The sequence below is a fragment of the Balearica regulorum genome, chromosome 17, assembly GCF_011004875.1.
Source record: "Balearica regulorum gibbericeps isolate bBalReg1 chromosome 17, bBalReg1.pri, whole genome shotgun sequence".
Taxonomy (NCBI): domain Eukaryota; kingdom Metazoa; phylum Chordata; class Aves; order Gruiformes; family Gruidae; genus Balearica; species Balearica regulorum.
The window spans coordinates 5,391,742-5,419,717 of record NC_046200.1 but is presented as its reverse complement, the minus strand read 5'-3'; the positions used below and the strand labels follow the sequence as shown (position 1 = coordinate 5,419,717).

Here is a 27,976-nt window from a genome sequence, read left to right as displayed (position 1 = left end):
ACTACCTTTCAGTATAAAGTCCAAAGCTCTATAGACTCATTATCAGTTTCACAAGCTCTACCATTTGTCAGCTTGGTGATATATTCCAAGTTATTTTATTAAGCAGTAGTAAATATTTAATTGCACAAGGATGATAAAAAAATTAACTTGTGCAGGGGGAGGGAGAAGTCTTAAAGATTTTCCCTCTTCCCTCCTTCTCCTGAATACCATGATTTGATTTCATAAAAGATCAAGAGGGACCTTATATGTCAATCTCTACTAACAAAAGTATAATGAAAAAGTCAGCCACTTCCTCAGTTACTGTGAGGGAACATAAATGAATTCCACAAAGGAACAATTGAAAGCAATCGGATTCACTTTCTGCACAGTTGGGAGAAATGCAATGCTCTTATTTAAGAAAAAAGGATTAAAAAACCCTTAAATTTGCTTTCTTCAGAACCATCAATCCATTTGAATGAAGAGAGCCCACCTTTCAACTACAAATTGGCAGAAGTAGTGAATCATCACAGCAAATGCTGTGCCCTTCAAAGCTACTATAAAAAGTCCTCTAGGCATTTCAGAGGTAGAACTCCCTCCACATCTTCAACAATCAACATACTCCTTTATCCACTGCACACTAATGCTCTTGTTTGCCTGCTGTGGCTGGATGGAGGTCATAACAAAACACATTGCAAAGTAGATGCTCAGCTTATATCCCATCTCAGAAATACGGTTATTATGTAAATTTTCTAGCAAGTGATATTTGAGAGAATCTTCCTGGACAACATCCAACATTATGTATCTGGCCATATCACACAATACATCACTTCCACAGTTGATTGTATCTGAACAGTTGATTCTCAATGAAAGCATCTCTACACTAACAATTGAGTATGCCCAACAAAGAGCCCTTCGAAACAATTCCAGGAGTGCTGTTTTAAGGGTTTTCTGTACTTGGCAATTTGGCGAGATGTGGATACTCAGCCTCTCTCTAGATCACACTTTCAAACCTAGCAGGTTATAAAACCCTGGCTCACATAGCATGAAAACACCTATCAGGAAGGGCTGGCCAAGAGGCAAAAGGCAAATAGCTGTACTGTTTGGCTGCTACTAATGCAATTAGCCTGAAACAATTCACCTATCCTCCTCACACCCCTGAGTCACCACGTGGAAGAACCAATAAGAAAAATCTGCTGATGAATTCAACAATCTCCACTGACAGTGACTGATACCTTGTCTGGGGCATACAGGATTTGCCAACTGTGTTATCCAGTCCAGTCATGCTGACAGGCTGCCTAGGTATTAGGCTACCCTAACACCTTCATACAGTAAAGGTATTGGAAACCAAGGAATATAGACTTTCCTTAGAACTGCATCAAAACACGTTCCTTCATGCATAAACTTCTGAAAGAGGAGTTGAAGGTCAGGGGAATAACTAGAATCCACTTAGCATAGATGAAACCCACAGCTTAGCTACACATGTAGCTGAAAAGCACTCAATGATGAAATACTCTAAGGGAACAGAGTAGACCAAATCAGTCCTTCCCACACTGAATTCAGACTTCACTCAGGAATGCATTACACCTGGGACTGTAAAAAGTAAATCCCAGGCTGAGTGAGCTTCTCACCTTGCCTGGATAGTTCCTAGTTACCTCACTGTCACAGATGGTAAATAGGATCACGGTTACAATAGCATTCAGCAGTCATTTTTAAAGACACAGCGCTGAAAGTCTTTTACCAAGAACTGTGGTACCTTTATAACAGGTAGACTGCTATTGCAAGCTAGCCCAATCAAATGGAAATGATTGCCAGGAAGTGCCAATGCTATATTTTCAGAGGCCTTACAAACACCACACCAACCCTCTTCTCATCTTTTGTTCCATAAGCCATGCACATAGTATGGAATTAAGAGGAACTGGCAGATGATCAAGAACTTGAACACAACTGAGTAGAAGCCTGGTTTGAGAATCAGCAGCAGGTAGACATAAAGATAAAATTTCCATCTCCCACATAGTTGTTAGGTGTCATGTGCAAGCAGAAGAGCTGCTCATCTATACATAAGCTTCAATAAGCAGCTATCAAATTATTTTAATCATGTAGATTTCGATCTTCAACTGGTGGCAGATATCTCACCAGCCTGGGATCAGACTCCCCTGTTTGTTTCTCCAGTCTTCATCTCCCTGCCCCATGCTCAGCTACAGGAAGGATGACTGCCCATGACCAAGTGCTCTGTCAGCACACGAGGTTACCACCATTACTGCAGGTACCCCCAGTAAAAAAATAGAGAGCTTTAAATGACAGCTCATACAGGCAGATGGAAGAGGAGAAAACAGATTCTGCCAGGAGAGGAATGGAGCAGGAGGAGAACAGATGATGATTTCCAATAGAGGGAGGTAGCAAGATGGAGTAGTGAAGCTCCCATTCTGAGCTGTTAGATGTGATCTGTTACTTCAAGGGTATCCATAATAACAGCAGTGATGAACAGGGAATGATGTGCTGCACGCTGCTTGGAACCACTCCTTCCCCTTGCACGCTGCCTTCCCCCATCCCCATGTACCTGACAGTATTCCCTAGATGCTCACCACCTGCTGAAAGAGAGAATACAAACTCCATGCAATCTGAATAAGGGAGAGGAGAAAAAGGAAGGGAGCAAGAGAGACACACACAATTACTTTTTCATTCAAATGTGAAAATCCAGACATATGCATGGGTACAAGTAAGGATAGAATAGAGCCTTAAATGTTTAGTCTTTGAAGCCTTCACACTAATCATTTATGCCAACCCAACATCTTAAAAATCTATGGAATTATCCAAAGCCTTTCTGTTAAGCTAGTTCTAAGGATACAATCAGTTCCTCTCCTGCCCTGACATCACACAAAGTAACTCACGTAGTAGGTAATAAATCTAACCCCCTGTGAAAGATTTCATCTTCCATGGAAGAAAAAAAAAAAAACCAAAAAAAACACAAAAAACTGGAGAAGAAACCAAAAACTAAAAGAGGATCTGAGGAAAATCTATTCATTGATCAGGGCAACAAGAGTACTAAATTTGCTGGCAAACAGCAACCTGGCAAAGGACTCATCAAGACTGCTTCTGAGTGTACCGTCACAGCTTTGTCTTGTATTATATCATCCAAGAAACACAGCATGTTTTGATATGGACCTGTCCAGCACTGCAATAGTCAGGCCTTTGAGATCCAATTTTTGGATCCATTCAAAACAACCCTATCCTGTGCAAATCCAGACTCAGATTCTAAAGTATCCTCAATGCCAAAATTGTGTCAAATGACTAGCTCATCTGTAATTGGCATATTGTAGTGGAGAGATCCCCACATTCCTTAACAGAAGGAGTCTCACAAAGGGAAAGATGGTCACTTTCTTTTCACTGATCTCTCTAAAACAACTTAGAGTAATCCCACATCTAAACAAAAAAAATAAATAGAAGCCATAAAACAAAGCAGCCTTTCCCCTATACTACAGAGGATTACACATAAATTCAAGTACAGATCTGTTGAAGAGTGGAAGGGGTTAAAAATCTGTAGAGAATGAGAAAGAAGGGTAAAAAGCACTATTGCACTTAATGTTAAAAATACCAATTTCAGTCCATTTGTGCATTCAGAGACATTCTCGTTTGAATTTCTTCACTGAAACCAGAAGAATGCATATACTACATCATAATCAGTTTGTCCTGGGCACACTTTGTGGCTACAATGTATCTGAAGAAATTGGGGAATCTCAGAGAGGAAGCAGCTAAAGACATAACCTGTTGGTTACTCAAGCACAGCTTTCAATGTTGAAATTGGGAGGGGGGATGGAAAAGGACAACAGCAGTTATGAATCCTGAGCAGTGTCAAAGTATGAACACATCAGGGAAACCACGTACATAATCAAGAGACAAAAAACTTCACAGGGAATTAATGCTCTCTAGTTGCTCTGTCATTGCATATAATCAAATAGATGTTATAATACTGAGACAGCATGTTACAGAGACAGCTGTAATAATTAGAGCTTTAACAAGCTCTAACACAAAATGCTACGACATGGCAGTGTCATGATCATCTTCACACTCAAGCTGTCCAACTGAGAAGGGAGGTTGTTCTCATATTAGCTTATATTAGCACACCACTTATCTAGTTTCTAAAAGCAGAATTAAAACCTTCTGCCATGTGCTGACACCTGGCTGCTGTCCAAACTCATACTTCATTTAGTATTATCACTGAAAAATGGAAGGCTTGAACAAAACTGGAGGGAGATGAGAAAAAAAGATGACTGCCCATTACTGTCAGTTCATTCCACGTGCCCACTCCTGCAGCCTTCAGGAGACAGGAATCATAGAATTGTTTTGGTTGGAAAAAGCCCTTATGCTCATCAAGTCCAATCCTCCAGAAATCACTTGTCAAGAAAAATTAAGTTTGCTAAATTTACTAGTTCAAGCTACTGGTCCCCTTTTTTGGTCCCCAAAAGTTTATCACAACATCAATTCTGTGCAAGCAGCCTGGATGTAAATTTAATCCCAATACTGAATTTTCCGAGTCTGTAATACATGCTTTGTGCATAACCAACATCTCTACAATGTATTTCCTGACTGCAGAAAACAAGATGAGCATTTTCAGGAAATGTGAATCCCACAAGTAGGCTTTGCACTAGGTTTCTAACATTGTTTCCTACCAACTGACTCCTCCAATACTACTCCAATGCTATTCCTAGCACAGAAACTAGTCATTTGGCTCTATCCCAGCTCTATTCAGTGATACAACAGAAATTGTTTGCTCTAGGCTAGGGTGAATGTACTAGCTCAGTGCAGGTAATGGTTTCTAGCTCTAATAGACACATTTTTTTTTCTTAACCACAGCATATCTGCTCAATTGTTAAATCCTTTTTTCACCTATATTTCCAGGAATGTGGGAAATGAAGTGGTAGAAGAATTACAATTTAACTAGTTTGTGAGCCTCCAGCAGCCCTGCTTTCCACATTCCAGAAGTTCCCAGAACCTTGCCAGAGCACCAGTGGTTTACATGCTAAACCTAGCTAGATGACAGAAACATGAATATGGCAGTTTGTTCATCAATTTGCATATATATCCAATAATGAAATATTGAGAAAAAATAATGAACAAAGAACACAGCAGTCCATAAAAGAAGCGACTAAAAGATTGAGCAGGCAGGGTCATGTGTTTCAGCAAAGTTTCCCACCTGTTTACTAAGAGAGATAGCTTTTCAGAAACCTTATAGCAACAGGGGTTCTCATTTATTCAACATGAGGACAGTTTAACTGCTAAAGACCTCTACCTGGGAGAAAGTATTTTTGATGTCAAGACCAAAAAAAAAAAAAAAAAAAAAAAAAAAAATCACACTTCCAAAGAAATTAAAAGAGTTTGAAGGGAGGAAAAGAGGTTAAGAAAAATACCATCTTAGTTTGTCATAAACACACAGGGGTCTTACACAAAGGGGAGGAAATCTCTTCTACTCTTAGATCTACGTTATCTGACCTGCTGGATAACTTATTCCATGAAACTATCACTTTGCAGTGGCCATTCCCATATCCTCAGAGATTCAGAAGAAAGGAGGTCCTGCAAAGTACATACACCCCAACACCTCTTTCCATCAGGAATGCCATTCATGGAGAAAGGAAGGATAGTAATACCCAGGACTTATGCTTTATCATTCTTTTGACAGACAGAAAGCTCGAAGTGCACCCCTTTTATCCAGTTCTGCCCTTTCTGTCACTGGGTCTGTCTAGTGCATGGGGGTAATTAAAGTATTTTACCACCTGACTGACAGCCCAGTGCTCCATGAACTTCAAAGGCTATTAAAGGCATGCATATTCCAGAAGGAATGCAAACAGCCATAGCAAAATATTCAGCAGTCACCTATATAAGCATTCCTAAAAATTAGGAAACACTTTGCAGAACTTCCTTTCTGCACCCCCACCTCCCCCCATTGATTTTTATATTAAAAATCAAATCCAGTCTTAAGTGAACAAAGATAAAACCATGGAAGTTCTCATTTTCCTCTAAGCATTCAATTTGCTAACACATTTTAGCTAAAATTCCTGCTTAGTCACGCCTGACACAATCTAGTCTTTTAGGCAAACATTCCCTCCATTCTATGTACTATGGCTGCCAGCCAGTTTTCAGATGATGTACCCAGTGTTTTTCTGCTTGTGTCCAAGCACAGCGAGATCTCTTAAACCTGCTCTCACACAGCAGTTTTATCCTTGCACATGCTCTCCATTTATAAACAAAGCATATGCATATTTATGCATGTATAGGCAGGTCTAAATATGTGTACATTAATTTCAGAGATATCAAACAGAAAAACATCAGATCCTCTAACTCAGGCTATACACAGGAAATATAACTGTATGTCCTGAAACAAATAAATCTTTCTGCAAACAGCAAGTGGACATTATTCTTCACCCTGGAATTAAAGCTTTATTGCAGGTTTATTTAAATGAAAGGCTTTGTCTCTATGGAAAAATACCAATAGAGAAATATAATAATAATTTCCATTCTTAAAAAAAAAACCACCACAGAAAACAAACCACAACAAAAAAAAACCCAACCAAAAGCAAACAACTTTCAAGGCTTCTACAAAAGGAGGGTGAAAGAGAGGGACAGACCCAAATCTTCCGATCAGATGTCAGCCTCAGAAATTCAGTCACTGAAAATACTGTTCAGTAGCATTTCCTTCTCAGATAACATCTTTAAAACCCAGTGAGTTCCATCTAAGATCACAGACAAGATTTTTGTCAGACAAAAGGAGAAAAGATGCCCAACGTGTTGGTCCACTAACTCATTAACATTCCCACTATCACATCCTGCCTAATTTGGCTAACTACTCAGTCTTGATATTAAGGGCAGGAGTGGGCTAACACGTTCAGAAGGAAAGAAAAGAGGAAACTTTTTTTTTTCCTGTTACCTGCAATAGCACTCTTTGGATGGTGGATAGCAAAACGGCTTCCAAAAAGAATCTGCCACATCCATATAGATAGGTGGGACTTGGAAAGCAAGGGCAGAATGTTCAAGTTGCCCAACTCACTCTCACTGACGCTGAGATGAAACTCTTCTGCTCTGGGCAGGTAGCAGGTAATTCCACCAGAGTCAAGAAGAGCTAGGAAAGAACTTCTCAGTTGTTCGGGCCACCAGTAATCTCTTCTACTCCTGGTACAATACAGCCATGCCCTGTCCTTCTCAATACTTGGGAAAATCATTAGATCTCAGTCCTCTTCCTGTGCTATTCTTAGGTTTCTGATGCCTGAAGCTGCAAGAATATCAAGTTTCCTTACGTTGAAAGATCACTCTGAATGTCTCCAAACATTCAAATCCTTCTTCTCCAAGAGCAGCAAGTCCTTGCTTCAATTTGGCCTGCTCAAGGTTTTTCTAGAAATGCAGCAGAATACCTCCTGCTCTGGAAACTGTTAATTGCTCCCCAAAATGTGATTAATTTCTGAGTGATTGTTTTTAGACAGTTGGTCTGTTGCCTCAGCTCTAATTACATTTCTCATGTCAATTAATTAAAACCATGCTAAATGAAATACCAGTTTTTATTTAAAGTTTAGGGGGAAAAAAAATCATGGGATACAATTAGATGTTACCAGACGTGATCTCAGCAGGTTTTCAATTATTCTATGTATAATAGGCCCCTAATTCAATACAAAGCTGTAATTAAGAATGTAATTAACTTGTGGCATTCTACTGATGTCATACACCACAAGAACACATAATGAGCTACAGTTTTTAGTGCAGAATCCTTAATGGATTGGTCTGTTTCATTGAGAATGGATTAGGTACATAAAAATAATTTACTATGGGAACTTGGCCAACATAACCGCCACATTTAAAAAAAAAAAAAAAAACACAAGCAAAATACAAAACAAGAGCCAATAAACTTTGTCCTGGCAAGAACAATCTGGACAGAACCCAAATCTGCACCTGGTACCTACAGCATGGCATTGGTGGACTTACCTTCATATCTAACAGAGAGCTCACTGGCTGTATCTACACAGTGCTCGAGAATAGGTCTAGGGACGGTAAGAAGCACAGCATATTTGCAGATGTATCTACTTATAATCTGGATGTGGGCAGCCTGTCTGAATAGGAATAGTAGCAAATTAAGCTGCCTGATGTTGTTTTGGTGATATACTGAGCTGTTCTACATACACAGCAGACAGAGTGCCATGTGCTTTGCAGATCATCTTCCAGACTTGAATGAAGCGGAGCTTCTGGGTTCGCTGTCTGCATTAAAATTCTGGATTTCAGTCTGGGTTTTATCATATACCATGATGCATCCAATCTCTGTGCTATCACACCACTCACTAAACTTATGAGAAACCCTCCAGGTCACTTCTGCTTATTAAAGAAAAGCTTGTGCTTCTGAAACACACACTGTACTGCTGTGCTGTCTAAATCAAAGATTTCTGTTCTCAGTTACGATTACTTGAACACCACCATTTCCTTAGATTATTTTTTTTTAAATACATTACATTTAAGGGGAAAAAAAAGTGAGAGAATAAGATAAGTTTCTCAAGAAAACTAAAACAAGTTCCAGAAACAAGCCATCAGAACTACAAATAACCGGTCTATGTTTACACAATGAAAATGAAAGAGCCTACAAAATATTTCTTTCCTTTCAAGTAAGCCCTCTTGCGAGAAAGATATGAGGATAAAAGCCTGATTTATCAGCTAACGAATCTACTGCACTGTAGTTTACTGGTGATGTATAAGTAAATAGATGAAAATAATCATGGAAGGCACTGACATATAACTATTGAATAGACTCCTCTGAGTCTTAAAAACAAACAAGAAGAGACATCTCTGTTTTCCTTCTCTCTAAACACTTAATATTTCCCACTCTTTTGGACAAGAACTGAAGTAATTAATGGAGAGTCTTATTACCCTATTTCTGCTACCTGCTGAAGGTAATTACCACTTTGACATTCAAAGAACAAAGTTTTATTTTGTAAGCAGACTGTAAGGAACTTCTTCATACAAGACACAGAGCCATTCTCAAAGAATTTATCACTATATTCAAAAATCTGTAAATAGATTCTTCCTACCCCACATTCTTAACAGCTTAATTAGTAGGAATATTTACAAAGATCTTAAAGGAAGTCTGACTGCTTTCTATGTAGGACCCTGGAAAAAAAGTTTAAATGAAGACCTAAAAAAAATAAAAAAGGATCAGATTAAAAACTGGGAGAGGTGTTTGGTACTGACCTGCATGATTGATAAGAATACTACATTCTTGACCTTGAACATGCTCAGCCTTTTCTGCAATGTGTTGAATCTTCATTCCCTGACAGCTGCAAAGAACTTTTAGGTTATTCTATAGCATCTGAAATCTGGTGGGGAAAAAAGTAATTCTTCTGCATGCAGTGTGAGACAACGGAATGATAAGCACCTGCACAGATTAATTTCGTTAAATCTAAGCTTTTAACTTAGGTTCTCCTTCAGCACTTCCTATAATCAAGGAAGAAACAAGGATGCTTCCAGAAGAAGTCAGGAGTCAGATCTCAGACGGCCTCAATCACTACCCAGTGTTGTTTTTCAGGCATAGAACTTTGTCCTCTTCTTCTAAAATAAGGTAGTTCCTAATTAACATACCACAGTAACTACAATCAGCTGGAAAGAAACCACTAATTGTCCTGCTCAAAGATAAAGAAGAATTATTACAGAACAGCAACATTAATTGTACTTAAAGTTACTAAGTCCCAGCCACTGCACAGTATTTGATGCAAGTCCAATACCAAGATCACTGACCTTGTCAAGATCAAGCCTTGAGCTGCAGCTTTGACATCTGTGTTGCCGCATGGTCATATTACAGTTAATCCTACCAATCCTATGCCCATGAAAAGCCATAATCATTTTTCTTGCAGGTCAGTAAAGTTACACAGGTAACAATGTATACAGTTTCTGCTGCTCTATTTCAGCTGAAAGCTACTGAGAGCCATCTTATAAAAGTGTTCCTAAATCAGAGATACTTCTGAAACAACTCAAACACATACAACAAGTCATAAATGTGGCCACTTGACTAGCTTATCGGGAAACACTGCTTTAATTTTTTTTTTTTTTTTTCCCTGCACTCTGTTCAAAGACCTATTGAAAAGAAGCCAAGAAGTCGCAGGTTCTTCTTCCCATGACCTCTACAGCTGATAAATTTTCAAAACATGCACTGCTCCAAGCTGGTTGTATTGTGAGTCCACCACCATCCCCTACATATGTGCCAGGTATTCTAATATTCTTCCACTGAACTCTTCACATACATTTTCTTGTGTTTCCTCATAAGTTCATTGTCCTGTGATGAACTGTCAGCTAGTGAAATGGAAATACACATTGACCTATCCTACACCAGGACATTAATCACTTGAACGTCATTAATATAAAAATGTTCTTGAGTTCATCTACCCACGGAGAATTTTTTCTCTAAGTATTTATCACATACAGACACGTTCAAAAGTTACCTGAGAAACCTCTTGTAGTTTCCTAAAATATCATTCCAATAAATCTCATCCAGATGCTGTCTTTATACACTTTGCTAATGCTATCAGTTTTTATCAAAATGGAACTGATTGAATTAATAGCCTTAATTAACAGCAAAGATTCCTTGAATCAAAAGATGTCTCTTTCAGATCGAAGTGGCACAGAAAGCGTCTGAGTTCAAATCTATTCCCATGTACCCAGGGTCTTTTTTTTAGGACTCTTACTCTTTTTCCACAGCTCAAGATGTTGGCACTTCATGAATCAATCTCAAAGGATATTAAAAGCAGCAGGAATAGTCTACAATGAGCCAGAAGGTTCCTTCACAAAAAAGAATGTTGTTTGCCAAGAAAAGCACTAAAAAAAATAATAAGGAAATCCAGACTTAAACTTAATTCATCCCCACATACATATGCATTAAGATATACCCTTTAATGACATATTATTTCTTGCAGAGAACTTCTGCCTAAGGCTGACAGAATGGACAGCTGCTCGCCATTTCTTTATCATTATGTATAACCCTATGCATTAAGTCAAGACAATATTTAAGTTTTGCAATATATTATTAAAATTCTGATAAACTTTTTATGCAGCTTATCATGATACTATACAGAACACTTCAGAAATATTAATACATTTACTTACACAACACTTTTCTGGAACAGAATTTTCTATAATTATAAAAAGCTGAATTGCAGCACAGCAAAATTAGTAACTATACTCTCAGAAGCATCTGGTAATAGAGATGCGTAATTTAGAAAACTTGTGGCCTGATTTTCTGAAGAATACAGTATTAGTGTAAGTTCTGATCAAATCTCTTGCTTACATTAGGGACAGCTATAAAAAAAATACGAAAGCATAACAAAAATCTGCTGTTTGTTAGTTTGTTGTTTTTTTTTTTTTTTTCCAAGCACAGCGCTAACTCTGTGGCAGGAACAAGAACCGAATGTAATTCTCCAGAGCGTTACTAAACTCTTTTTTTATCTTTCTAGAATCTTTACTCCTTCCATGAGATACAAGTTAACGTGCAAACTTATCCAGCATGTCTGGCTACAGCAAGTAAAGATACAGGAGAGATTCAGAAAATGGAGTCCTGAACACCAAGAGAAGTTTCTAAGAGGTAACGTAAGATGCTTAGAACCAGATATCCTCTACCTATTGTCTTTCTATAGGTTGCATTTGGCTCACGAGAACAATCTTGAGGTCTTTGAAGGGCTATTAAAAATATGTTCTGGGATGCTGTCACCAACACTAAGTATGAAAAAGTGACAGCCACAAAGGCTGTTTATACTCAAAAATGCCAAAGTTCCTCTCTGTATAGATTCAGAAGTTAAACACATGCAGACCCCGTTACATGTACACACCTTCCAGCTTCTGTAACAAATGAAGCAGAAGTCCACAGACAATAACCTCCTTCAGTACAAAAACTGGGATTTTTTTTCCCAGGAAGCTATCTAAGATGAGACAGCAGTCCCGTAGATAACCACCTGTTCCCTTAACCCTTGTTGTGCCCTGAGATTGGTTCTTCCTCCTTTTCTGCATGAAACAGAATAAAGGAAAGAAGCATTCTGAGTGCATGCAAGAGCCTCTGGGGCTTTGCAGCTTTTGCCCTGGAAACTGCACCCATGATGGCTTATGGCAGTTAAAGAGGAACACAACCAAGAAAATCCATATGCAGCTCTGGTATCTGACATGCAGTGTGCTCCACAAAGACAAGATTCTCAGAATAATGCTGCTGCCACCCTCTCAATTCAGCATTAAGAATAGACTAAACCAAATTTTCAGACTAGGAAGTCTGGCAGCTTTGAACAGGTTTTTCATGGAATTAGACCAAAAGCTATACAGCTTCAAACATATTTTTATCCCTTTTTTAGGTGCCTTTTTTAATGCAGGGACATGTTTGCAGAAGTTATCTGCAGTCATGAATCTTACTTAGTAAAAATGAATGCTAGCATTCATACATCATCATCACTTCAGAAAGATAGATTAAGGCAAACACCATCTATCTTTGCCTCTAACAGTGAAAATCACAGGATTTAACCCAACTAGTGCTGCTCATGGAAATGATTCTAGCTGGCTAGAACTCAGGATTTCTAGCTGGCTTTGTTGTCAGAAACGACTGAGCCACTTCACAGAAACGTTCCCAATCAGTCAGAAAATATGCAGCATGGAAAACTTCAGCTAAAACTGTTAGACTTGAGAAAAATCACATGTTAAAAGGGTATTATAGTGAAAAGTGTTGAACACTTAATCTAAATGTGATTTTTCTGATATAAAGATATCTGCCACTTTTTAGATAGAAAATTATAATTAAAACTCACTTTTAAACTATCAGTTCAAACAAGCAAAAAACCCAAACTACAGCATAACATTGATCCAGTAGGAAATATCACATATGCAGTGAATTAGACCACAGACCTTTCATCTCAAGCTGCTTTGAAATGCTGCTTAGTAAACCCACTAGAGTTCATTTTTCCAATGAAGAAAGATTTCTTCTCTAAGTCTTCACATTGTGAGTACACCATGTGGTTTGCATTTTCTGTTTCTTCAAAACAGTTTCCCAAAAGCTCACACTGTTTGATTTCATTTTCAGTTAAAAGGAGCTAAAATCTGAAATGTGTGAGACAAATTAAAATTACAAGGTATGAGAGGGGTCATATTCACCCTGTACTTTTATGCAGAGTGCTATTTACTTTTGTGCCATGTTAGTATCAAATTTAAATCTCAATATAAACCCAAGTATATATCTTTAAAGATGATTAGCAATTAACAAAAACATAGACTGGCAACCCACAACTCGCTTTATAAGAGGGTGAAAGGTTGGATGACATATTAGAGTAACAGCTTTGGATAACCAAATCCACGAAACAGAGCACAGGTACAGAAAAGGCAGTTTTCCAGCTACGTCCTTGAGCATTTAATGCACAGGAATACTAACTGGTGCATTTCATAATTTTTGAAGTTTGGGGGATTTTCTATTGTGTGTGGCCAACTTCAGTCACATATGCCCAGATTCATCCTACATAACTGAGGCATCTAAACATGGACCTTACTTGTGCAAGACTTTGATGATGGAAGAATAAAGGTCCTTTTGGAGTTAAAACATCAAATCAATCTGAATTGCCCTCTGGAAACATTTCTTAACTCTTATGTTCCTATGATCACAGAAGAGTAATTTGGGATCTTAACTTAGGTGTATAAGTTACGAGTTTGAATCCAGGCAAAGGGGGTGGATTTCGAAAAAGTGCTGACCGCTTAATAGAAGCTACAAGCCCATCTGATCTTTGAAAAATAAGTATTATTATTATTATTAAGTCTTCTAAAATAAGTCTATCTGGGTTGAATTAATCTCACCTATACTTATAATGCTATAATATCAACATCTATGTATAGATAAGTTGTTGTTCCCACCATGGTCAAAGACACAGACAACACCTTCAGCTGAAACCCAGAGAGCACTGGTGACCCAAGGCTTCAATTTGGCATACTTTTATTAAATGACAAATTAAGAGAGTAGGTGGAAGAGCTACAGAGCACAAAAAAGGTCAGAACATTCCTAAAGGTTAAGTGGGTTTGGACCACTGTTAGTTTGGTTCAATATACAAACTTGAGAGATCCATTTCACGGTGTAGGTCAGGATCCAAAATTTTATAGGCACTCAGAACAATAGATTCAACTTCCACTTTACACATCTGTGCTACTGGCAAAGTGGATCCTTTTCCCCTGTCCAAATAAAACAAATCAATACAAGCACTATTCAAATAAACCTTTTGCATTTTGTGACTTTCCTGAACAATATTGCCTAAAGGCATGATTTTTACCTCAAAACAGTTCTGACATTGCTGCATTACATGATCATGTTTAAATGTCATCTGATGATTCCTATTAAAGTGTCACAGTTTCGTCACTATAGCTAATTTAATTCTAAATGAATTTTTCAAAGCCAAGACTAAAGTTCAATGGAAGCCTGAAGATTTGAGGACTTGAAGCTTTGAGCCTGAAATATAGTGATATCCAACTTTAATCCGTGAAATAGCCAAGGCAACACCATGACTCTATGGTTCTTTGAATAACTGTAATGTAATAAAGTAAGACCTTCCAGATGCACTGTAGGTGTTTCCAGACCAGCACTTCTCTTTCAAGACCAGTCAGTACCCTCCTTTCATCTCCAGACTGTTTATGACACTCCAAAGGATAAAAGAGAATATACTAATACCATTGTGCCACACACAATTGGAAAAATCCCTTCTACTAGTTTGCTGATATTCCAAAGCACAACACATTAGTCATATTTTCATATTGATTCCATAAGCTAATAAGCATGTCCAGTGAATTGCTGAATACCATCAGGTGATAATGATCTTGTATCAGAGTGTTTTTTTTTCCACGGGTAAAAATGAAACAGTAATAATTAATTCGCATTACTATCTAATCAGTTGCAGATACTATTGTAAAAAGAACTTGCAATTTTATGTCAAAGAAGAAAATACTTTTCTACCCACATAGTGATAACAAAAAGTTAATCAAGTGCTATAGTCACTCCCATTTTAACAAATTAAATCTGAGAGGTTACCTAAGCATTCACATTTGCACATACAGCTGGAGACAGAATTAAAGAAAACAGGGAACCCTACTTATAATTACTTGCTTTTCCCATTAAAAAAAAAAAAATCCCTTTTCTTGCTAAGATGGAATGGCAAGAGGGCATGCTAAACAAATATATGGGAAGAGAGTTCCCTATTTCTGAATTCTTTTAATAGATTTCCTTCTGGAATTGTCAATGGGATGATTATGAACAACAGAAGCACAAAGGCATTTAAAGCAGTATGAGGTCAATAGCATCCTTCATAAAAGACTGTCTATTTGAACACCTATAAAAGATGGAAAATATAACAGTTAGTCACTCTGCCAAATAAAACACAGTATTTTATTTTTTTAATAGTAAGCTTTGTCATCTAGAAGACTAAGACCCAAAGATACACAATAAAGATCTAGCAGGATAGACACAAGAGACCCAGTCAAGAATAATCATAAACTCATGTAATGTCACATCCGCTTTTCCAAGAGGCACAGGCTTTGCACTTATGTCAGGCACGTGCAGCTCCCTTTGGCTATTAGTGCCAAAGTGTGTCACATAGAAATTCACTGAACAAGCATTTTATAGTGCAGATGCTGCCTCCAGAAAATGTGAAGCCCTTTCTAGCTGTGCTACCTGTGCTCTGTATGACTCAAGTCCAAATTACAGCTACACACAGAGAAGCATCTTTTCCATCTCAACAGTTCAATACTGCACACCTGGAGCTCTGAAACACATCATCAAGTTTCAGAGTATCCACCAGAAGAGCAAAGCAGCTAAGAAAGAAATTCTAAATTAAACTCTTCATTAAAAATGCAGAAATGTGAAGAATGACAACTTGAAGTTACTATGAAGTATGACAAAAGTGTAATACAAATTGCTCCTCTACAAGTTTTTACATAAATCTTTTGCAAAACTGAAACCCTCATGAGTTTTCAGGCTAATACTGTTCATAAATAGGTACCCATGCCCACAAAGGGGCAGCCAAATTCAATCTCTCTCTTTCCTGATGTTCTCATCAGCGAAAATTAACAGGTACTGAGAAGTCAATACTATATTACCTTCTCCACAGTAGTTATTTATTGTATTTGCTACTCTTTATTTCATGCCAGCAGAGTGACAAGTCATTTGATTCTACAGAGTAGAAACAAACATTTTGGCTCTTTCTACAGAGATATGAAATTAAAAAAGAATAAAACACCACATCAAGTCATGCAAAAATGAATCAAGTTTATTCTTTTAAAGATGGATACTATGTAATTACTTTCTCCACCAGCACATACACACCACCAACCGAGCAAATGCTGGAAATGGGTGTATGTAACAAACATAATGTAACAGCCCAGTAAATACAGGCCACTGCTCAGTTAGTTTTCGCTGTCTCAACACCAGTCTAATGGCATTGTACAATGATTGACAGAGTAATTCAGCTGCAGACAACAAGAATTAAAATCATTAATTTAACCAGAAAACAGTTGGGCCTGACTCCATACCCACTGATGGCAACAGGAAGGTTCTACTTGGTTACGATGGGCACTGGAGCGGGAGACAATACAATGGGTCTGTGCCCCATCTGTCCAACTCTATTTCTCCTCCATCTACAACACATCACTACCTCAGGAATGCATTCTGCATCCCAGGCTATCACAAAAAACTCAAACAAACCTCTAGCAGCTGTGTACTTCTATACCTACTCTGCTCAAGCAGAAGTCCTTTTCTCCATCAGCACACGACCCAAATCCATATATGCTCTCCAATATGCTTCTGTTCATTCTGTTACTTCAGTTCCAGCCCCAGCTTCCTGAGACGTTCCACCTCACACAATCTTGGACTTTCCTCAGTGTTTCTCTCCCAAGGTTCTTGTCTTTCTGCAAACTCTCATCCTCACTTTCCATAGTCAGACTCTTCCCCCAATTACTTATCTTCCTCTTTACCCAGAAAGCCTGACTGTCCCTCCCACCTGTCCCCAAACTGGTTCTGGTCCTTGCCAGTGTTCAGACCACACTTTCCTGCCCCATTCTCCTTTTGCCCATTTCACTCTCCACTTTAAGCTCCAGCTTTGTCCTTTCTTTATTCCAGTTAGATGGTTTCCTCTTCCAGAAATCTCCCCTGCAGCTAGGGAAAGGGATGGAACACAGAAAACACAAGGATGGACGCTGTCCCTACCCACAACTCTTACGCTTTGTCCAGGTCAGACTTCTACAACGAGGACCCGCAATTGCGAGGAAAGTAGAGCTCGCCCTGACATGGCACATGCCCGCTGCACAGCAATTTTCATTGAATTTAGCTGTAAGGACACATCAAGTCTTTCCTTGTCATAAGCAAATTCATTCTTTCAAATGTTGCTAACTTGACAGCCAATCAAATCAACTGTGGGTTGTTTTCTCAGCAATCTCACAAGTCTTCTCCTGGCAAGTTTCATCAGGGTGTCAGTGCTTCTCAAAGAAGAAGTCAGCAACTATTTTTAAACAAAGGAAAATCCAGTTTTCCCCCCTCCACTAGCTCTGTTCTTGTAAACCACTGAACTCTAGGCTAAAATTTTGGAACGGAAAAAAATGTATTCAATCTGAGGCAGATACTTGGCATGGAATACTTTAGCTGAAACAGTTAATTGTTGGAGAATTTATACAAAACTAAAACCAAACTCTTTTAATGGCAATTCTATTAATAAGCAGTGCTACCAGTCCTGTTTGTAATAACAGTACAAGGAAGCTAGGATTTGGGGCTTTTTTCTGTTGGGGAGGTGGTGATGGTTTGGCTTGAGTTCAGGAAAATAGTTTTATCTTAAGCATCAAAAAGTGCATTCTACCTGCATGAGGATAATGTAAGCCTTACTTTTATTTGTTAAAAATGATACAGAATCAGCAAAATGAGAAAAAACACCCAATACAGAAATCAAAACTGCACAGTTTACCAAGTACCTCTTATGTTCTCTAACCTCTCAGTGTTTAATATCCTGCATTGGATATATGATGTAAGCAACTCCCATAACAATATCTTTTTTTACTATAGTGTCCCACAAACAAATTAAAGCCATACCACTGCAAGTGCTAGGCTGCAGTACCATACTTCTCTAAGCTGTCCTTCCCTGACTTGGGCCCATCCTCTTTTTTGCTTATACAAGCAGTAAGTTGATCTCAAGGTGATACAAACTTACACTTTATTAAAAAAAAAAAAAAAAAAAAGTATTTGATGTGCTTTATCTCCCTGAAGCAGCTTACAAAGGAATTAGAGGTATGCCAGAGTTGGCACAAAAACAGGGTTGCTCGGTTTGGAAGAGGGCAGAAACCTGGCAGTATCAATTTACATTGGCTCAAGCTGGTAAGGAACTGCACCCTCAGGCAATACAACTGGTTGGAAAATGGAATTTCATAAGGAGAGAAACTAACATTTTGAAGTTTACTTTCATCCTCAGTCAGAAGGAAAAAAAAATAAATTGTTAAGTAAAGTTAAAATGCTTTTCAAAAGTCATTTGGAATAAGAACTCTTTTCATAGCAGTTACAAAGAGCTGGTTCATTTTTTAATATCAAAACAATATTATAGAAAAATACTAATGATGTGCTCTGTAGAGTATCTATGCTACTATGAGTTTGTATTTGAATACATTTGCTAGAAGTCAAAATGATAATTTTATGTGAAATAGTTAACTTCACAAAAAATATTAAATTCTCTAAGATGCAAGCACAGTTTTAAAAGTAAATTGTTTTGGAAATTATATCAGCTTCAAAAATATTTTCAAATTAAGAACTATTCAGTTGAAAAATTTTATCAAGCAGAAAAATACAGCAATTACATAAGTAATACAACATTAGATGTATTGGTAGATAGATTTCAACATATATACTCTGTGACTGCATGTTGCAGTTAATGAGCAGAATCTAGTGGAGTATCAGTTTACCTTTTATTTACTTAATATTTCCTCTTCATCCACAGAGAAACTGACTTTTAGACACGCTCAGGAGACCATTAAGCCTTTTTCCCCATCCAAAAGCATAAACTTTTTTCAAAGTCTTTCTTCATAATTAAGCAAGCTTCCCCCCCTTTACATTCTTATTTAACTTCAAAGTTTTCATGTAAATGTCAAATTCCTAACCACTGTTTTGGGGCTTAGCGTCCGCTTCACAGCGCTGAAAAGGGCAATTCACTTACCGACTCCCCTTGCAGCAGGTTTGTGTTTCTTGATCTTAAAGATGAACATACAACTAAAGGCACCAAATGCAGAAATTAACAACAGACATTAATGTATTTATAATAAAATATTTAAGATTCCACACTGTCCTTCTACAAAATTATAGAAATTTTATGACAATTGTAGAAGAAAATGGAAAATATTGTGTGAGAAGAAGCAATTACCAAAAAAGGGGTTTGACCTTACACATGACATTTGTAACACTAGCAGATAGCAAAATCAGATTAAATTCTTACTGCAGTATATAATAAAGGAAGTGTCCACTTAAGGAGACTTGCCTAGCTGTTTACATCTGTCAAGCTGCTAAAACTGCACAGTTGTAAGAAAACACTTTTGATAATGACAGTGGAACTACAATTAGCATGATCTGTGTTATTCAGGCAAAAGAAGTGCCAGAAAAGGTTGTCTCCAAGCACAAAGTTACTGACCCAAGATGTCAGTGATGCAATAGTAAGACATTAGCACATTTCTCCAGCATAGTGGCAAAGAACCACTTAGTCAAAATGTATTTGCCTAAAGAAAAGTTCGCCTAATTGACCAGTGCTGCAAAGATGCCTGTAATTTTAGTGATGGGGATGACACTTTGTTTATGGAATTCAAGCTCAACAGATTAATATGCTTCAGAATAGCAAAGAAAATAGAAGAGTAGACTCACTGGGTCATTTCACTAGATACAGTTGAAAAGAAAAATGGTGACCTGAGGCTGTGTATTGACCCCAAAAAATGTGAACAAATAGATAAAGAGAGAGTATTTCCATTTGCTAACTAAAACAGACACAGGCACTATTGGCCTGAAATTATTTCCAAAGCTAGATGCATCCGCAGGCTTTTACCAGATACCTCTAAGTGAGGAGACTGCAGAAGCTATGAACTTTCAATGCACCATTTGTCCGTCCCTGTTTCAAAGGGGTCACATCTGTCACTAGAGCCTGAGCCAGTCCACAGAACACAAAACAGTACAACTGCTTGAAGAGCTGAACACTGCGAAACTGTTTTGCTAGGGTACTGAGTCTGTAAGGAAGACTGAACAAAATATAAAGGACTCAGGCCTGTAAAAGCAAGTCAGGATAAGAGTTTGAACTAGACAAAAGCAACTTTTCTGGCCAGAAAGTTATCATATATCACTATGAAGGCCAGAGCACTCAAATTTCAGCCAAACACCTTAAGTTAACACCTTTTAGCATCACAAAATATTACCTGTATTTGTATCACTGTAGTGTTTACATACTAAGCAAATAAAAAAGTTTCCACTTGACGAAGTGGCCAAACCAGGATCAAGCCTTTCACCAAAATGACAATCACAGTGGATGAGTGACAGGGAGAGAAAGAAGGAAATGACTGACGAAAACAGCAGGACAGTGGTATTCCTGACAATAGAGGCAAGGTCTGATTCCTTCTACTAAATCCACTTGCTGCTTTGATATCAAATCTATCCAGTATACAGTGAGTAACTCCTTCAAACTGATGGACAAGTAATATTTTAAGTCACCCATAACAGGTGTTTACTTTCTCTCACATTCTCAGGTTAGCTTTTTAACATCCATATTAGATGATTTTCAATTACTGTCTTTACACACTTAAGTTCTCTCAACTTGTTGCCATTTTACTTTTACATCTTTTATCATAATATGCTTTTTGTCTCTCTCTAAATAGCTAGAACACATCTAGCAGAGCCTGCCAGATGTGAACTACTGCCAAAATCTCAGTGTGGCAGCACAAACTGGCATGCAGCATATGAATAAATCAGAGAGTTTACCAAAGCCTTGAAGAAAATGGGAATTCAGCACAACAAGTATCTGATGTCTCTTCAATGGCGTGATCACACTCTGAAGATTTCAAACTTTCATTTATTTATTTATCTCTTGACTAACTGCCCTGTATAAGCACAACCCTAACCACAACTACAAACAGCAGCTCAGAGAGATTTACTGCAGAAGGGCATTACCTTGAAAACTCTAGCCAGGAAAGTTTGTATACCAACACTGCTAGCAAATTTGCCCTTATTCATACAGTTTCTAGCTATTCCTTACAAGCCACCTTTCCAGTGGTGCTGAAATACTGCTTTGTCAGTAGAGTTTAAAGAGAAAAAAACAACAAACCTAGAACTAAATCCCAATTCTCAATTAAAATTCCTATCCTTTCATCTCAATGAACACGGTTTGTCAATACTTACTAAAATTTAGCCATTTAAGAAAACATAATTGTGTGCCTTTTAATGCAAATACATAGTTCCCCTATTCAAGGGCCAGACATGTATTTATGCATTAGAACAGCGATTACACATATGACATTTTAAATCACACAGTCATGCATTTAGAAGCATGCTCCAACAGACATTTATAATACAACTGCTGGGTATTTTACTAGGTAAGTATGGTGTCTTAAACTTTAAGATCTACTACCAAATATGAAAATAAACTAGAATATTAATAGCACCATCTCCATTTTGAAAGTGTTATATCCAAAAGAGAGATTAGCTACTTATAAAACTCCATGCAGTTGTAATATAACATAATGCAAGTCCCTGCTGTGTTCTTAGCTAGCACTAACATGATGAAATTAAGAAAAAGAAAATTTAGGAAGTTTTCCATAACATTAGGGTATGCCATGCTATTGAACTTTCAAAATAAGATATAAAAAACCTCACTGCTTAAACAATTTAGAATCTGAATGAAACAATATTCAAAATAAAGAACCTCAATCAGTTTCTACATCATTGTAACTAAAACAAGGACCTGTCACATGATTGCGGTGTAAACAAGAGCAGAACTAAAGCAGTTGCTGTATCAACCTATAGATGCACAACTGTGTTTGCATTTGTGTTCAAACACTAAAGTATCTAAAATTCTGGTAACTCCATACACCTTTAACATCTGCTCATGTTCAATACCTTCTCGTGCATATGTGCTTCTCGTGTGAAGAAATCAATCCTCTAGCTGTGCATCCTTAAACTCTTTTTTAGATCTTACTAGATTCTGTATTACTAGTTTCTATGATTGTTGTTCACAGTTAATAAGAAACTGAGGATTCCCAGTTAACTATGCATTATACAATAAAGTAAATCTATACACTTGTGCCCACACTTATGCTCTGATTCAAGAAAACAATTTAAAAAGAAAAATTTAAAAAGTCTTACTTCAAGCTCATGAATATCTCTTATTTGCTATAAAGAGGCTTGAGCACATGCATTAGCTCTTTGCTGAAAAGAGGTCATTTCCTGAAAGAAATATATATACACATGGGATTTACTTATGTAAATATGATTTCACACACATAGTCTCCACCTAGGGAGCTGGCATCCAATAATTGGTATGTAAAACATGTGCTTGTACCTAAATGCAAGAGCACTTTTGCACACTGACTTTTTATACATCCTGGTCTGACTAGAGGCATGGCTTAAATTAAATGACAAGCTTCTTTCTTGAGATTGAATGAATTAACATTATTACCCAGATAATAACCACAACATAATGGCACACTGAAGCCTACGGCAACATTTCAGGAGAATTTTCTTAGAAATTCAGGCCTGATAGGAGATCCTAATGAGTTCAGAGAAGTAAATATAGCTCTTTAAATAGCAAATGACAACTTGTCTATAATAGTAAGTTTCTCAGCACATTTACAAATGTTTTCGCTTGTGAGCTATAAAGTGACTTTCATTTAGTTGGACTTTAGCTCTCAAGAACAATCACTATCCTAACACGCCAACAAAAAGAGTGCAAATACACAAGGGAAGGGCAAATGAAATGCTTGTTAAGGCCTCACAAGGAAACCACACAAACACCTTATTTAATAAGTTTAATTAACCGGTTCTTTTCTAAATCATACTGTGCCCAGCAATGCCAAGAGGCAAATTTCCTGCTCAGAAGCTCTGCTTTTCTTCCCTGAAGGAAGGGAATATTTTCCTCTTTTATTCTCAAAGAGCACAGCCCAAAAACCCCCAGCAGCTGCTGCTAGCAGTGGCTAGCTGTGGCACCACTACTGACTTTTTTACAGCATGGCTGAGTCAACACTGACCCAGGTTCCAGCAGAGAGAAACAGCTTAACAAGGTTGGGTTGTTTATAACCTCTCACTATAGCACTTTCTCCCACCCTTACAAAGATGCATAGCCTACATTTTTCTCTTATAAAAATATTTTCAGATAGAAAATGCCCATATGTCAGTGCCTAACTCAATGCATTAAGTCTAACGCAAACACTTATTGGAGAAGATGCATTTGTGACTGTCAAAGCTGCACGGCAAAAGAGACACGCTGCCCCAGAAAAATGCCAGACCCTCTTTACAAGTCTCTGAAGGTGAGCACAAGGCTAATATAATTCTCACCTCCAGGCCACAGCAATCAAGACAGAAACCCGTATTCAGATTCTTCACATCAGCACGTTCAGAGCATGTTGAGTCACTGGGATGTCCATTAATTTTAATGTACTATATTAAAATGACCAGCATTAAAAGGCCATGCAATTTTCTGCCAAATACTTTGTTTTCCTTATGGATCAGGGTGGGAGAAGTCCCTTATGAATTGCTACTGATTCCGCCCTTGCTTCACTCTTGAGATACTTCCGTATATCTCACAGCTGCCTCTACAATCAACTACCCTGGGAGAGAGGTTAGCGGGACCGGACCAAGCCAAACAATAAAGAGTCTTTAGTAATCTTCTTATGTCAGTCAAACAGCACCACTAGTACCAACAGGATAAAAGGCAAAAATATTTTTTTTTATTCGTAGGGATGGCAACAACAGCAGGAATTACAGAGAGCTTAACAAGTTTCCACCCCCCCTCCAAAGGGAGAGAAGGGTATGTTTTTAGAAAATATCCACAACTACCATACTCTGAGCAAGAAAGCAGTAAAGCGTTGAGACATGGCAGTCACCTAGTATTCTGCACAGAAATCCCTGATTGGATCATGCACGATTTGCATCCCTGAAGATTTGCCTTTGTCAAAGGGACTCTGTGATCACAGAAGTTCAGTGATGAGAAAAAACCAGCAGATGATTCAAATGACCTCTCTGCTAAGACAAACCTGTTCCTCAGCCATCCCTTTAATCAAGATAACAAGCATCTCATCCAGTCCAGGTGACAGGGCTTCTAGCCAGTCTCTAGAGCTACCACCGCACAACTCCAATATAATTTAAAGGATGCTATTCCTAAACACGGTCATTGTATTCCTGGTGCCTCTTACAGCCTCTTTCACCACTCCCCATATTCCGTTCCAAGTTGGGACTGGGACACCCTCTCCCACAGAGAAGATCCCTTTAACACAATTCAGTAATTAAGATGCGTTTATAAATATCATCATTATTGAGGCAGAAAGAAGGGGAACTTTCCCTGTTTCTCATTTTAGTCAAACACAAGCTTGTGAGTTTTCGGACCATTCAAATAAACAAGAGAGAAAAAAATGGAGGGGGGGGGGGAAGGAGATGAAATTTTAAAACAGCAGAGAGGGACGGAGGCAGAATTTAAAGGAAAAGAAAAGGGAATGGGGAAAGAAGGAGGAAGGAGTAATTTAGTTCACACGCCGCTACGGTGAAAACAAGACGCTTGCTTAGGAAGGAGTTCAGGTCGCTGCCTGAGTAGCTGCAAAACAGCCCAGCGCAGCCTGTACGCGATCAACTGGTGACTCCACTCCTCGCCCCAGCAGAGTACCAGCCGGCTCCCCCCCTCCCGCAGCCCCGCCAGCGCCCGGCGACAAGTGCCTCCCCGCTTACCTCCGCAGAGAAGGGCTCCGAGGAGCAGGCTGACAGCCGGGCAGCGGGGCCCGCCGCCGCGGGCAGCCCCCGCCATGCCGAGGAGACGGGGACACGTCCCGGGCGCGGCTCCGGGGGGCACCGCCGACGCCGCTAGCTCTCCCCGCCCGCCGCCCGCTGCGGGAGCGCCATCGCCGAGCCTCGCACGCACGCCTCGCTCGGGAGCGCCACTCAGCCCCGCGGCGGGCTTCTGTCCATGCCGGCTCCGCTCCTTCCTCTCAGCCCCGCACGCCCGCGCCTTCCCTCTTCTCTCCACGCCCTGCCTTAGCGGGGGCGGGCAGGGGAGGCAGCACCCATGGCGGGCTGAGGCTGACGGGCACCCCGGCACCGCCGCGCTCTGCGGGCAAAACTTTTCAAGCGGGCGAGCAAAGGGCGGGGAAGGTCCGGGAACCAGCGGGGCTGGGCTGTCCCCTGGTCGACTCGTCCCCCGCTACACCCGAGCGCCCTCCGCTTGCGGCTCCAGCCGGCTCCGCTTCCCGTGCCTTTATCTCGGGGCCGCCGGCAGACGCGGGCACACACACTTTTCCCTCAGAGGAGGGAGAGAGGGAGGGGAAAGGGAGGGGGGACCGCTGAGCTCGAGCCGGCAGCCGTTGGCGCTCGCGGCGGGAGAGGGGGGAGCTCGAGCTACGGCCGCCCTCAGCGCGAGGCGCTGAGGGGAAGGAGACCCTCGAGCGGCGCTGAGGGAAGGGACGCCCGGCACCGAGGGGGGAGCAGGACCCGGTGCTGGTCCCCTGGTGCTGAGCCCCCCCGCAGGAGGAGGCTGACAAGGTGAGACGCCCCCTCAGAGCGCCCAGGCTGTGAAGGGACGAGGGACTTTTGCCAAGCCGACATGGCAGGAGAGTGGGGTCCTGCCCTGAGGTGCTAGCTGGCCAGGTTGGGGGCCGGGGAGGATCAGGAGAGGGGCACGGGAATAAGGGATAGCTGCCCCTGAGGAGGAGAGAAATTCCTCTCCGACATGAGGGACCATCACTCACCTCACCGCCCCATTCCTATAGTCTAGCTTTCTCAAGTCATGCTGTAAAGCAACATATATTAAAAATAGAAAACCAAAAGAAAAGAGCCTTACCAAAACATGAGACCTTATTGTGCACATATGGTTCCCTCCAGAAAGAGGGAAGCCCGCGACAAGCCCTAAACCAAAAGGAACAGCTTGACCCACCTGGATTTCACCCAGCTCTAGCCCTGTCATTGCATCCTCTTGTTTTTAATTTTCCTTCTGCACACTTCTTCAGTTCCATCTTCTAAACATAATTCACAGGCCATGTTTTTATTCCTATTCATTTAATTTGATGCTTTCACTTGGGTATCCTGGATATCTTCAGCTGGCATCTCTTCCTCCTCCTTATGGCAAAAAATGTAAATTTTTGTGACCCAACAGTAAACATACTTTTAATAAACTTCACTACAGCAGTGGCATACAGCAAGCAAGGCAGAGTTTAGTAAGAAGAATTGAATATTTGAAGTATTTCAGTGTAAGAAGTGTTCAGTATAGAAATGACTTAAGGAAGGAAACACACACACCTTAAAATAGCAACTTCTTTTCCAACCTGCTGCTTTTATCCTGAGAAATTAGGTTCTGATCCTTCAGGCAAATACTCTCAGCCAGCTGTCTATGGCTGGCTAATCAACCAAAATCAGTGAGGTTCTCTCCATCTGTGGTCAGTTACTGAACCAGGTGTCAAAGTTCATCATTAGATATTACCCTAAGTAAAATGAGTAAAACATATTTTGGCTGATTGTAAAAAGCCTATTGTTTATGCAAGGTGTTATTCCCAGTTTGATAAACCAAGTCAAGAAACTTGAGCTTAACACAGAGATTTCTGATGAGGAACTGCAGAGAACTTTGTCAGGAATATTCTTTGCACTGTTGTGGTTTACATGATTTCATTATCAGTAGCAGCTAATTCAAATGTGGAAAAAGCAGAAAGGTAATATCATATGGACACAATTTTAACATATTTTTTCTCACAAGAATACAAAGAAACATTTCTCAGTGCAAAACTCATTCAAAAATGTGTAACAACTTTAGTATCTTCTGCTTGATTGTAAATTCTGCTAGATGTTGCAAATACTTGTTAGATGAGTTTAAATATAAGAATCCAGCAGTCAACAGTAAAACACAGGAGCGAACAAACATTTATGTCCTGCACTTGAATTTGTAGATAATGTGTGTATACAATCCATCTGATTTATAAGAGAAAGCAGATACAGTGAAAATAAATGCTAGTTCTTTCCAAGGCAACTTTTACTAAGGAACAAAACCCAATCCTATAATCGTTCATAAAATACAACGTTTGTCTTCTTTGAATTGTGAAGAAAATATCGATATGATGTAAATTAGATGGGACGTGAGATCATTTGGAAATACTGACAAGTAGGATATGTCCTATTTGTTAAATCTGAACTGGACTATATATGTTATTTGTACAACCTGCTCTGAAGAAAGTTTTGGAAGTTGCACATAGAACCTGTCAGCAGAGACTGTCACGGATAAGAAGTAAGATAACAAGGTGATAAATGTGGTAAGAAGTCTGGACAGAATGAGTTTTACTACAGCTATTCTTACTCCTTTAAAATTTGATTTCTCATCATTCTAGGTACAATATTTCAGTGCCAGAATTTTCAATAGAAGCTATGCCTAAGATGATTTGTTTAGACTAGCATTTTCAAAGGAAACCAAAGGAGTTAAATACATAAATCACACACTAAATTCAAAGAACCTCACTTAATTTCTTTCTTAATGCATTTACAATGAAAATATGGGTTGCTGTGAACAATTCATAACAACAGTACAATTGACACCAACCACAAAACCAGAGAAGGGGTGTGTTTGCATCCATGCAGGAGTTCTGTACGGCAAATATATCTCACCAACATTTCTAAGGTGAAAACATGATCATATACTTTGAGGAGTAACATATTGTGTAGGTGATTGAGTGTTAGATAGGTACTTACAGCAATCCAAATTGCTATTTTTTGTTAGAGAATGAAAAAGCTATAAAGTTGTCT

The 27,976-nt window shown here is 39.2% G+C and overlaps 1 protein-coding gene across 2 annotated transcripts in view; it reads right to left on the bottom strand.

Moving 5' to 3' along the window:
* TMEM132C (transmembrane protein 132C) overlaps positions 1 to 25,634 on the bottom strand; it is a 220,920-nt gene extending 195,286 nt beyond the window's left edge. The window contains exon 1 of one of the 2 annotated variants that reach the window (XM_075769557.1): positions 24,929 to 25,634. In XM_075769557.1, the coding sequence (XP_075625672.1) occupies positions 24,929 to 25,004 (76 nt within the window). In that variant the 5' untranslated portion in view covers positions 25,005 to 25,634. The remainder of the gene's footprint in view (positions 1 to 24,928) is intronic. The other variant, XM_075769559.1, reaches the window with a different exon arrangement.
* Between the last annotated feature and the right edge of the window lie 2,342 nt (positions 25,635 to 27,976).